Source organism: Geotrypetes seraphini, chromosome 4 (assembly GCF_902459505.1).
Source record: "Geotrypetes seraphini chromosome 4, aGeoSer1.1, whole genome shotgun sequence".
Lineage (NCBI taxonomy): Eukaryota > Metazoa > Chordata > Amphibia > Gymnophiona > Dermophiidae > Geotrypetes > Geotrypetes seraphini.
This window is the reverse complement of record NC_047087.1, coordinates 166,449,104-166,461,840: the sequence shown is the minus strand read 5'-3', so window position 1 is coordinate 166,461,840 and position 12,737 is coordinate 166,449,104. Positions and strand designations below refer to the sequence as shown.

General features: G+C 43.3%; 1 protein-coding gene across 4 annotated transcripts in view; it reads left to right on the top strand.

Moving 5' to 3' along the window:
- LOC117359509 (C-factor-like) overlaps positions 1-12,737 on the top strand; it is a 232,977-nt gene that overhangs the window by 198,354 nt on the left and 21,886 nt on the right. For 2 of the 4 annotated variants that reach the window (XM_033942427.1, XM_033942424.1), the window contains 3 exons: positions 2,911-3,098; positions 10,383-10,544; positions 12,043-12,153. In XM_033942427.1, the coding sequence (XP_033798318.1) occupies positions 2,911-3,098; positions 10,383-10,544; positions 12,043-12,153 (461 nt within the window). Of the gene's footprint in view, positions 1-2,910; positions 3,099-10,382; positions 10,545-12,042; positions 12,154-12,737 lie in introns of those variants that run through there. The other 2 variants (XM_033942428.1, XM_033942426.1) reach the window with 2 other exon arrangements.

The following is a 12,737-nucleotide window of genomic DNA, read 5'->3' as shown; positions in this document are numbered from 1 at the left end:
GGAGGAAGTGAGCACCCCTCCTACTTACAACTATTAAAGGTACGGGGAGGGGGAGGGGGTTTCCACTGGCAGGAGAGAGTGAGCATCCCTCCTGCTGTTTGTTTGGGGGGAGAGGGGCCGATGGCAGGAGGGAGTGAGCATCCCTCCTGTCATATTTTTAAGCGCAGTCAGGTGTTTGGCGGGCGGGCGGGCAGGGGGGTGTTTGGCCGACCAGGGCAGGTTGGGGAAGAGGGGGCCAATGGCGCCAATGGCAAGAGGACCAGGCATTCCTTCTGCCATTTGTGGGTCATAGGGGGAGAGGTTCTTGACAGGTCTCTGACTATCTTTTACTCATTTAAAAGAAAAAAATGAGGCAGATATTTTGCATATGTAACACACGCAAAATATCTGTGTCATGGAAAAAAAATGAATAAATAAGACAGGCAGACCTGTCAAAAAACCAGCAGACCTATCGGTAACACAGTTACCGACAGGTCTGCAGCAGTCGGGTTTTAGGATAGTAAAATCCGATTCAAAATAGCCAACAATTGTTAGCGAATCAATCGCTTGACTATTTTGCATGGGGTTTTACTAATTTGCATGGGTTGGATTGGATCGGACAACACGCGGTGGGTCGTTTAGTGAATCAAGTGGGTAGCAGCGATAGTCGCTAAACCTGTGAAAACAGGTTTAGTGATGATTGCCGACTTTTGTGAATCTAGCCCTAAGTGCTATGAAGCATCACATAAAGATAGGGCTGACTTTCATGTGGTCCATTTATGTGGTAACCCTGACTAGTTAAGTGCTGAATATTGACATTTAACTTGCCAAGTGCCAACCCCACTCACAGAATGCCCTTAAAACAGCCAGGTTTTAGTGAGGTGCTAATTAACAGTGCTGCTACAAATGAGCAGTTAGCCCTGAACAGGTGATTTAACTGACCAGAAACCATTTCTGGCCATTTAAATTGTTGTGAGTATGGACTCATATATATTTTTTATTGGTTCTTTTGTATACCACCTTTCAAGGTCTACCAATAAAAGCAATTTATACAAAAACAAAGGGGGAAAGGAATATCAAGATATTAATAGGAAAGAGGAAAAATGGAGTGAGGCCAGACAAAAAGAAAGAAAGGAAAGTCATAGTTCAAAAGACAATCAAGAACTCCACCCTAGGTGTTCACAGCACCTAGCACAACACCAAAGGCTTGTGTGAAAAGGTTTGTCTTCATACCAGAACAGAATTTCTTGTAGGACAGGTAGCATATTTCAGAGGGTCAGAGTAGTAAAGAAAAGGCACTTTGGCAAGTGGATTCTAAACAAGCCCAGAGGGACTGAAGAAACATATGTCTTGAGTGGATCACAGCACTCTGATGGGGTGTATAGTGAAAATGAGGCTGCCAGGTACAATGGGTTTCTGGAGTGAAGAACCTTATGTTTAGGCTCAAAATTTTAAATTGGACTCTAAGGTATGGGTAGCCATAATGAATAAGGAGTTGGGGGGGGGAGATTATATGTCAAATTTTTGTACCTGTGATAGTGTTCTGGATTGACTGTAGCATTTTCAACAAAAACAAAACATAAGATGATGTTACAACAGATAAATCACAATGTGATAAATGTCTGCCACCCAATATTGATTGAGACTTCATGAGATAGCCAGCTGTCTCCCGTGGTCTGCGGCAAACCTGGAAATTCAATACCGGCACTGTATCCGGCGACCAGCATTGAATTTGTTTTGGGAGGATTTGTTTGGCAGATTGATATTCACCAGCTGGCTGGCTAAGTTAAAGCAGTCAAAGATAGACCTGCTATTTATGTGGATCTATCTGGCAACCAAGACATGCTGCTGATGAATTTTGATGGTAACTGACTATCGCATGACATGGCTGGTCATCAGGCTATTCGCCAAACAGGTTGTCCAGCGGGAGATAGCCGGAAATCTCTCACTGGATAGCTGGCTGTGTGCAATTTAGTCAACCAGGAGCTGTCCCTGGCCAGCTAAATAGCACTGAATGTTGGACCCATAGAGAAAAGTCAACTAAGCTGATTCATTCAAGTATCGGCGAACCACGTGGAGGTATGATAGAGGTATGAAGCATGATTTCAAAGTAATGGTATCCTGAAATCAATACATATGACCAGACATTTATTTGTATGAATCTGCCAGCATAATATGTGTCCTGAGAAATGGGAGGGCATGAGACAGACATGACAGATATCCATTGATTCAAGCAGTGATAGTTTTAGAGGGGTTAATGACAAGCTTAGGATATGTTGTTTTCTAGATCAGCATTATTTGACAGTAACTAACAGCTATCCCACTGTCTGGATTTAGATTTAGTACACATCTTTTACAAATACAAGCTCCAAGCAATTTATATTCAAGTGCATCAATTCTAGAAAGAACACATCCAGACTTCTTTCATATCAGGCAGCATTAAGGGGTAAAGATCTAGAACAATTGCTTCTGCTTGCTAACACGTATGGGGAATTTAGGAGACACCTATAAACATATCTGTTCCTGATGTATTTAGGTAGCTGATTTGTATAATCTCATTACACAATGATTGATCCTTAGGACTCTCCATTACTAGTTCTTAATCTTTGCAAGTTTTACTTAATTTGTAGCATTTTTAACTATTGTAAACCGCATAGAACTTTATGGTCCTGCAGTATATAAATTGTTATTATTATTATTCATATTCCACTTTTGTTCTGCAGTAATAGAATGTGTGTAAAAAGTGATTTGAATAAGTAAATATCATAGAACAGCTCAAAAGTCTCACTAGAATAAAATTAAAAAACATGAAGTCAGAGATATGAAAGAATTGCACCTTTGTAATAATGATTGATTTTCACAAAGATTTTATAAAGCAAATCAGTGTGGGAAGTATACAATCAAATATCCTTCACTCTTTTCTCTTTCTAGAAACAACAGATCCTGCAAGTGTGGCAGAAGCCATGAAGGAGGTTGAGAAACAACTAAAAGGATGTGGACTGAATGTGCTGATAAATAACGCAGGGATATGCAAAAACAATACATTGGAATCAGTAGATGAAAAAGATTTGCTAAATGCCTTTACAACTAATGTGGTTGGGCCAATGTTGGTGACCAAGGTAACATATTATAATGCTTCCTTCATTATGTGATAGGATATACTATAAAAGAAACACAAAACTGTGTCTGGTTACAGCACAAGCAGCAGCAAGTGTCTTCACAAACTACCTCACTACAGGACAAGTATTGGAGGTGCATTCTCTCCTCTCCCCAATGTATGTGATGCTGCAACAGAAAATATGAGTATGTAGACATAGTATAAGATTTCCTTCCCATCACAACACTCTTATCTATCTAATCTATCTATCTACCTACAGGAGTCTTGAGAGGTGGGTCATATATCCCCACTTGCAAGTTTGTGTAGAAATTTTTTGGGGGCTCCAGATCCTCCTCAGTTGTACCTTCTACATGCAAGTTGGAAGGTGGTTTTATGATCTGCTCTGAGATCATTTTTATTATTTTTGGGTATTTTATCTGGACTGTGAGGCTTTCAGTGCTGCAGAAGTTCCCAGTGCTCCTGGGACAGCTCTGCCTACTACTACTACTATTAATTATTTCTAGAGCACTACCAGATGTACCTACTGCTGTACAGAGTCACAAAGAAGAAGAAAAAAAGTCCCTGCTTGAAAGAGCTTACAATCTAAACAGATTAACATGAGTTAACATGAGCGGCACCTCATCCTCCCCCTGGACCCCGACTTGTGGTGTCCCACAAGGCTCACCCCTCTCCCCAATCCTCTTTAACATTTACATGTCCTCCCTGAAACTACTCCAACTATCCCCCCTTGAAACTCTTTACACTTACGCTGATGACATCCTCGTCCTCCTTGAGACCGACTCAAACCTCACTAACCTCTCCACGAACATATCCTCATGCATAAAGAACCTCCAATCCTGGGCATTCACAATGCATATGAAACTAAACGAGTCCAAAACAAAACTCCTTTGGCTCGGCCCAAAATTAGACCATCTACCTTCCTCCATCCCATTGTCCTCTGGCCCCCCATTACAGCTCGAGTTCTCAAGCAAAGTTCTGGGTGTCACCTTAGACTCTTCTCTATCCTTCAACGAACATCTCCAATCCCTGGTGAAGAAATGCTTCTTCAGCCTTCACATGCTAAGGAAAGTCAGACCCTATTTTCACCAAAAACACTTCGCAGTCCTAGTACAATCCATCATCCTCTCCAGATTGGATTATTGCAATTCTATCTACCTCAGCCTAACCAAGAAAAGCCTTCACAGACTTCAGCGGATTCAGAACGCCGCAGCTAAGCTTGTTTTCGCGAAAAGCAAATTTGATCACGTCTCACCACTCCTGTCTAAGCTCCATTGGCTCCCAGTAATCCCCAGGATCCACTTCAAATGTGCGTGTCTGGCCTACAAGATCCTACATGGCATCCTTCCTGCTGTTATCCCTCTATCCTGGAACTCCCCAACCCCTACTTCCTCCAGATCCTCCCAAATTTTTAAACTATCCTTCCCTTCCATAAAAGGTATTTCCCATGCAGGCAAACTTGGGTCATCCCTCCCCTTTAGAATCACTGAGATCTGAAATAACCTCACCTCCCCACTCCGAACCTCAAGCTCCCTCCAACTCTTCCGCAAACACCTAAAAACCTGGCTATTCTCAAAACTGTAACACTTCCCCCCTCTTAGGCCTCTCACCTTCCCCCTTTACACCTAACTCTTTAATCTCTCCACTGTAGTTCCTCTCTCATCCTTCTTCCTGTAAACCGTGCCGAGCTCCGCATTCGTGGAGATGGTGCGGTATGTAAACCCAAGGTTTAATTTAGTTTAGTTTAGTATAAGACAGATAACCAGGATGTCATGGATACAGTTAAGGGGAACAGTTAATCAGTTGGCTGGGTTGACTGTGAGAAGACATGGCCTCTCTGGATTGAGTCTGCAACTAGCAGGGCAACCCTTAGGGCTGCCTAGCCAGCCTGCACTATTAATTTGGAGGCTTGTGGACCATTCCTCTGATAGTAGAGCTTGCTCATGGTTATCCAGAGCTTGAGCACAGGCTATGTGGCCCCATGACAGTCCTGAGGGCTTTACTGGGTGCCACCTGCAGTTCCCTCACCTCATCAACATGCGTGGAGCTAGAGGGTTTAAGGTCTCAATCACATTTATTGGTTTGGCTGGCAGCCTGAAGATACAAGTGTTTAGAACCACTTACACGCATGTTTGAGGCAGAAGTCATGTAAAGGTAATTTACCTTTTTGGGACAACATCAAAGAAGCTGCAGACAAAATTAAGAAATATATATGACTATATGACTACCTTATCAAAGGCTCAGATGTCACAAAAATTTTAGTCTTCTCAAAAGTATTCCATTACCTCTAAATGTTCTTCCTTTTACAATTCCAGACATAATTTCAACCAGCCTTCTTCGTCTGCAAGCTCTAATAATCAGAGACATCCTAGACAACAGAAATCACAGTCTCAGAATCAATCCAAACAGCAATTGTCTTTTTGCCTCCCTGCTAGAGAGTATTGCATCAACTCCCTCAGGCTTCCTCTGGATCTTCCAGTAGGAGGCAGGCTTCATCACGTCTACCAACGTTGAACTCTCATAACATCAGATCAATGGATGTGCCAGGTATTGGCTCTGGGTTTTGCTCTGCGCTTACTACAGAAACTTCTGGACCACCCTACAAGAGAGTCTCTTTTCAGCTCCCTCCAGAAGAACCTTCACCAAGAGCTCTCAGCCCTTCTCCAGCTCAATGCAATAGAAAAAATTGTTCTGCAGGAGAGGGGCTGAGGGTTCTATTCCAAGTAATTCCTGATACTGAAAAAGACCAGAGGTCTTTTCTAAATTCTAGACCTTCGCGCTCTCAAACAAATATTTAGTGAAAGAGAAGTTTTGCATGAACTCTCTGGGAACCCTGTTACCACTATTGGAGAAGAATTATTGGCTCTGCTTTCCAGACCTCAAAAGAAGTGTACACTCACATTCCAATCATACCTGCCCACAGGAAATATCTTCCCTTTCCAGTGAGCTCATGCCATTTCCAGTATAGAGTCTTACCATTTGGCCTGGCATTAGCACTGAAAGTGTTCACATAATGCCTGGTAATGATAGCTGCAACTCTGCGCACATGTTCCCTTATCTAGATGACTGGTTGATCAAGGCCTCATCATCGCAACAAGCTCAGCATGCCATCAATGTGAAAGTTTGTCTATTGGAATTGCTGGGGTTTGCAGTGAACCACCTGAAGTCATATCTCCAGCCAACCCAGATCTTGTAGTTCATAGGAGCTCTTCTAGACTCTACTCAGTGAAGCTTTTCTACCTCAACAAAGAATCAACAATCTTATCCACCTGTGCCAGAAAGTCTCCTCCCTACCACACATTACTGCATAACAAATGTTACGGCTTCTGGGTCATATGACTTTGACGGTTCACATCCTCTGTTTGCATGTCAGCTCTTCAGAGTTCCCCCATAGACTCTCTCATCCAAGTGGACTCAGGCCACTGGATCTCTCTCTGCAATTATACAGGTGACCCCAGACCTTTGTCACTCCCTCCAGTGATGAATGCTTCTATCCAATCTCTCCAGAGGCCTTCTCATCCAGCCTCCACCACACCAGAAGCTTCTCACTACAGACACTTCCATGCTGGGCTGGGGAGACCATCTTGATGGCCTCCACACTCAAGGAGTCTGGACTCCTCATGAGAGAACTATCGCCAACACTCTGCTGGAGCTCTGAGCATTTTGCAATGCCCTCCGCACTTTCCAGGATCACTTTCAGAATCAGGTAGTCCTCATTTGCACTGACAATCAAATTGCCATGTTCTACTTGAATAAACAAGGAGGCACGTAGTCTCGTCCTCTCTGCCAGGAAGCTATGGAAATATGGACTTGGGCAATTGCTCACAACATACTGCTCAGAATAGTTTATCTTGCAGGGAAACACGACATCTTAGCAGATGAACTAAGAAGGCTCCTTCAACCTCACAACAGTGTTCTTCATAGCCCTTACGTGCATCCTGGAAAGGAATGACTTGGTGGTTAGAGCTACAGCCTCAGCACCCTGAGGTTGTGGGTTCAAACCCCACACTGCTCCTTGTGACCCTGGACAAGTCACTCAATCCTCTATTGCCCTAAGTATGTTAGAATGTGTGCTCACTGGAACAGATAGGGAAAAATGCTTGAGTCTCTGATTGTAAACTGTTTATATAACCTTGATAGATAATATATAAATACCTAATTAAATTAAGTTTCTGTGCTTGTATTGGATCCACCCTATACCAGATTCTACCAAGTTCCTCTCTAAAGTCATCTCGCAAAGGAGATGTTTGGATACATAGGTGCTGGAATAGGGGAGGGGGGCCACAGGGCCCTGGCCTCCCCCAAAATTTGATCCCTGGTGATCCAGGGGAGCAGCAGGCAGGAGCGAGCTTTCTGAACTCCTGCCCACTGCTAACCCAGTCAAAGAAGCCACTGAGTGCCAAGTAGGTAGCACTGAAGCGCTCTCCTACAGGTTGCCGCTCAGCGGTGGAATAAATCAGCTGCTACTGACCAGGAGGAGGTAGGAAGAACATAAGAACATAAGAACATATGCAATGCCTCTACTGGTTCAGACCTGAGGTCCACGTGCCTATCAGCCCACTCGCGCTGCGGCCCAACAAGTCCAGGACCTGTGCAGTAATCCTCTATCTATACCCCTATATCCCCTTTTCCAGCAGGAAATTGTCCAATCCTTCTTGAACCCCAGTACCTATTACGCTCTTTGGAAGCGCATTCCAGGTGTCCACCACACGTTGGATAAAGAAGAACTTCCTAGCATTCATTTTGAATTTGTCCCCTTTCAACTTTTCTGAATGCCCTCTTGTTCTTTTATTATTTGAAAGTTTGAAGAATCTGTCCCTCTCTACTCTCTCTATGCCCTTCATGATCTTGTAAGTCTCTATCATATCCCCTCTAAGTCTCCTCTTCTCTAGAGAAAAGAGATCCAGTTTCTCTAATCTCTCAGCGTATGAAAGGTTTTCCATCCCTTTATCAGACGCGTCGCTCTCCTCTGAACTCTCTCGAGTAACGCCATGTCCTTCTTAAGATACGGCGACCAATATTGGACGCAGTATTCCAGATGCGGACGCACCATCGCCCGATACAATGGCAGGATAACTTCTTTCGTTCTGGTTGTAATACCCTTCTTGATTATGCCTAGCATTCTGTTTGCCTTCTTAGCGGCCGCTGCGCACTGTGCCGTCAGCTTCATTGTCATGTCCACCATTACCCCCAAGTCCCTTTCTTGGGTACTCTTATTTAATAACATCCCTCCCATTGTATAGTTGTACCTCGGGTTTCTGTTTCCCACATGTAATACTTTACATTTCTCAACGTTGAACTTCATCTGCCATCTCGTCGCCCATTCCCCTAGTTTGTTCAAGTCCCTTTGCAATTCTTCGCAGTCCTCTTTAGTCCGAGCTCCACTAAATAGTTTGGTCTCGTCTGCAAATTTTATTATTTCGCACATCGTCCCTGTTTCTAGATCATTTATGAATATATTAAATAGCAACGGCCCAAGCACCAAGCCCTGTGGGACCCCACTTGTGACCCTCCTTCAGTCCGAGTAGTGGCCCTTCACTCCTACCCTCTGTTTCCTACCCGCCAACCAGTTTCTGATCCATCTATGTACTTCTCCTTCCACCCCATGGTTCTTCAGTTTCCGGAGTAGGCGTTCATGGGGCACCTTGTCAAAGGCTTTTTGGAAATCTAGATATATGATGTCTATGGGGTTTCCTTTGTCCATCTGTTTGTTAATTCCTTCGAAGAAGTGCAATAAGTTCATTAGGCACGATCTCCCCTTGCAGAATTCATGTTGGCTGGTTATCAGAAGTTTGTTTCTTTCAAAATGTTCATCGATGTTTTCTTTTATCAGTGCTTCCGCCATTTTCCCCGGAACCGAGGTCAGACTCACCAGTCTGTAGTTTCCTGGGTCACCTCTTGATCCCTTTTTAAAGATGGGCAGAGTGTACTGAAGAGCCTGGGAGGGAGGGGGCAGGGTGCAGAGTCTGACAAAGGAGGGAAAGAAGGAAGGAAGGGGGCTGGGTGAAGAGTCTGACAGGGGTTGGGAGGGAAGGGAGCTGGGTGCAGTCTGACAGGGGAGGGAAGAAAGGAAGGGGGCTGAGTGAAGAGCCAGAAAGGGGTTGGGAGGAAAGGGGAGGAAAGGGGACTGGGTGCAGAGTCTGACAGGGGAGGGAAGGAAGGAAGGGGGGCTGGGTGAAGAGCCAGACAGGGGAGGGAGGGAAGAGGGTTGGGTGCAGTGCCTGGTAGGGAGAAGCTGGGTGCAGGGGGTAAGGAGTTGGGAAGGCAGGGAGGACAGATGCTCAGGGGTTGGGAAAGATAGATACTACATATACTGGGAGAGGGTTGGGAAGAATAATGCTCGGGCTGGGGGGAGGTTAAGAAAGGAGGAAAAGAGAGATGCTGCCCAGGTAGAGTAGTGGGAAGGGAGAGAAATAAATGCTGCCAATGGGAGAGGGAAAAGGAACGGAGAATTGTTGGACATAGATGTGTGGCATGAGAGGGAAAGAGATGTGGAGGGGCATAATCGAAAGGAATGTCTAAGTTGCAAGTCACCCTTAGTATAAAACAGATTAGGACACATTTTCGAAAAATACGTCCAAATCTTTTTCCCCTTTCGAAAATCGTCTTAGTCACTAAATCAGGGGTATGGAACTCCGGTCCTCGAGAGCCGTATTCCAGTCGGGTTTTCAGGATTTCCCCAATGCATATGCATGAGATCTATTTGCATGCACTGCTTTCAATGCATATTCATTGGGAAAATTCTGAAACCCTGACTGGAATATGGCTCTCGAGGACCGGAGTTCCCTACCCCTGCACTAAATCATCCAACTTTATACCACATTTTCGTCCAACTTTTTGTCCAAGTCAAAAACGCCTAGAACAAGCCCTGTTGGATGTGGGAGGGAGAGGTGTCCTTTCTCTTTATCAATATGGTCACTCTTCTTGAAGTCTTTATTAATTCAGCGGTATCTTTTTTTGAGATACAGTAACCAAATTGAGTATAATACTTAAGGCAGGGGTGTCCAATGTCGGTCCTCGAGGGCCGCAATCCAGTCAGGTTTTCAAGATTTCCTCAATGAATATGCATTGAAAGCAGTGCATGCAAATAGATCTCATACATATTCATTGGGGAAATCCAGAAAACCCGACTGGACTGCGGCCCTCGAGGACCGACATTGGACACCCCTGACTTAAGGTAAGGAGCGATATATTTATTTATTTGGTTAGTTTTATATCCCATCCTCCCCAACGAGCTCAGAACGGGTAACATTGCCCCTAATGTGACACAGTTTGTATTTCTTTGCAGGCATTCCTACCCTTGCTGAAGAAAGCAGCTCAAGAGAACCCTCAGGGCAAAATGAGTTGGACTAGAGCTGCTGTGATAAATATGTCAACGATGGGGGCATCTATAGAAAAAACTTCAGAAACCTTTCTCTGCTGGCCATTTGTTTCCTACCGTTGCAGCAAGGTACGGAATTCTAACCAGTGACAAGCTAGTAATATTATTCTGTTCTGTTCTGCTCTACCTCAGTCCCTTCTCTATGCTTTGGGGGAAGTTTTATAAAATATTTTCCACATGTAATGCATATTTTATAAGTAGAAAATGTTTATTAAAAAATTGCACAGAGGCTATATGCTCAAACAAGTGACCATTATTACAAAGCACACATACTTTTAAAACCTAAGTAAAGCTGGGGGCATAGTTGTAATGTGTATGCATATTTTATTACCGGTTAAAAAAAAAAGTATATATACACAGAGGGAAAAATACAGTAAATATTTCTCAAAGTTAGGCGCTAGTAACATCCATGCTAAAATAGTATTTTGCAAAGGGCACTCTGCCCAAAGAGCTCTTTACAGAATACTAGTTTAGCATGGATCTCATGCCTAACTTTTTGGGCATGAGCACTTATGCCTGCTAAAACTTGGTGTAAATGCTGGTATGCAACTAAAGACAGCTGGGCGCATAAATAACAGAATTCTATAACACTGTGCCTAAATTCTTGGAATGCCCACCCATGCCCCTCCCATGGCACCCCTTTGAATTGGGTACCATGTTATAAAATAGTGTGCAAGCAGATCACATGTAACTTCAAATGAGTGCCAATTAACACCAATTATGAATTGTTTAACAGCTCAGTAACTTAATTAGCTTGCAAGTGGATCTTGGATCAGCACTCATATTTGCGTGCCCAACTTTGGCTGACCTATTATATAGAATATGGAAGAGATTTATACAGACATATTACAATTCATTTGGAGCAAATGAAAGTTTATGTGAAAGAATTTTTGTGTTATTGGGTATAGTTCTGAAAGGCTGCCTATACCCAAAGCATATTGTTGCCTATATTGCTTCAATAAAATAGGAAACAAATAGGCACTTTTTAAAAAAATTTCAGCGTGGGATCCTGATGTAAAATTGGCTCCTACCATACATCTTAACTACTTTTTCATCATGATTTTGAGTTTCTTCTCTTCTATTTCTGTATATAATCTATCCTCTGCAATTCCTATATCTGTTATTTTCAGTTTTTATTTTATCCCAATCTTACATGAATTATTTCTGTCCTAGTACATATCATTGTCTGTACTTTCCACATACAAAAGTCTAGAATATGAATCACTGGAAAAGTCTGAGCTGCAATGGACTAAGCCAAGCCAAAGAACTGCTCTTTGGCAAATACAGTTCTATACTTGTACAGTCTCCATAGACTCTTGTACAGAACTGGGTGAATTGCTGTCATAACCCTGGATGTTGAATTTCTCAGATGTTGAACTTAAACCACGTAGAATTCTGCCTGTTTTGAGTTGGAAGGAAAATGTGTATTTGTTCAAGGTCTGCAGAACAAATCCATCAAACTTTCTCCCAATTCTCAAAGAAATCTGACCTAGATCCAATAATTTTCCAAAATCAAAATGAATTCACTGTGGATCCATGTCTTATCTTTTGAATGTCTCCACTGCAGACTGCTCTGAACATGCTCACACGTTGCCAGGCATTGGGATACATGAAAGACGGCATCCTGTGTACTGCTATCTATCCAGGTTGGGTGCAGACTGATATGGGAGGACCAGAGGTGGGTAGGAAAGTGGCACTTGCTATTTCACTCATTGGTTAGTGGTTAGTGCCAGAAGCAATATAATTAAATTAAGCAAAGTGCATTATGACTTCTTCCCTATTCTAGGAGAGTGTGTGTATGTGTTGTTGATCAAAACATTTGAGCTTACTGGTTTTGTTGTTTCTCTACTGTCCATAACTTACTTCTTCCGGAGCAAAGCCGGCAGACAAGTCATCGGGGGACCTTCCTGCAACTCAGCGCAGCTGCCAATTTTAATAATTTAATAATAATAATAATTTTATTTTTTATATATCGCCATACCCAGCGAGTTCTAGGCGGTTTACATCAATTAAAAAAGGATCTACGTTTTCAAGCAGATTTACAAACAAATAAAACAATTCAGTAACAAGTAAAACCGAAATTGACAGAGGATGGAGGGAGGTTGTTGAAGACAGGGAAGAGAGGAGCTGTAAAGGGGGGGGAGAGCAGGGGGGGGGGAGAGGAAAATGTGAGCAGGTGGGGCTGCTAGGGGTCTTGTTTGCTGAAAAGGTAAGTTTTGAGAGATTTTCTGAAGTCGAAGTATGAGGGGGGCCTCGAGTATC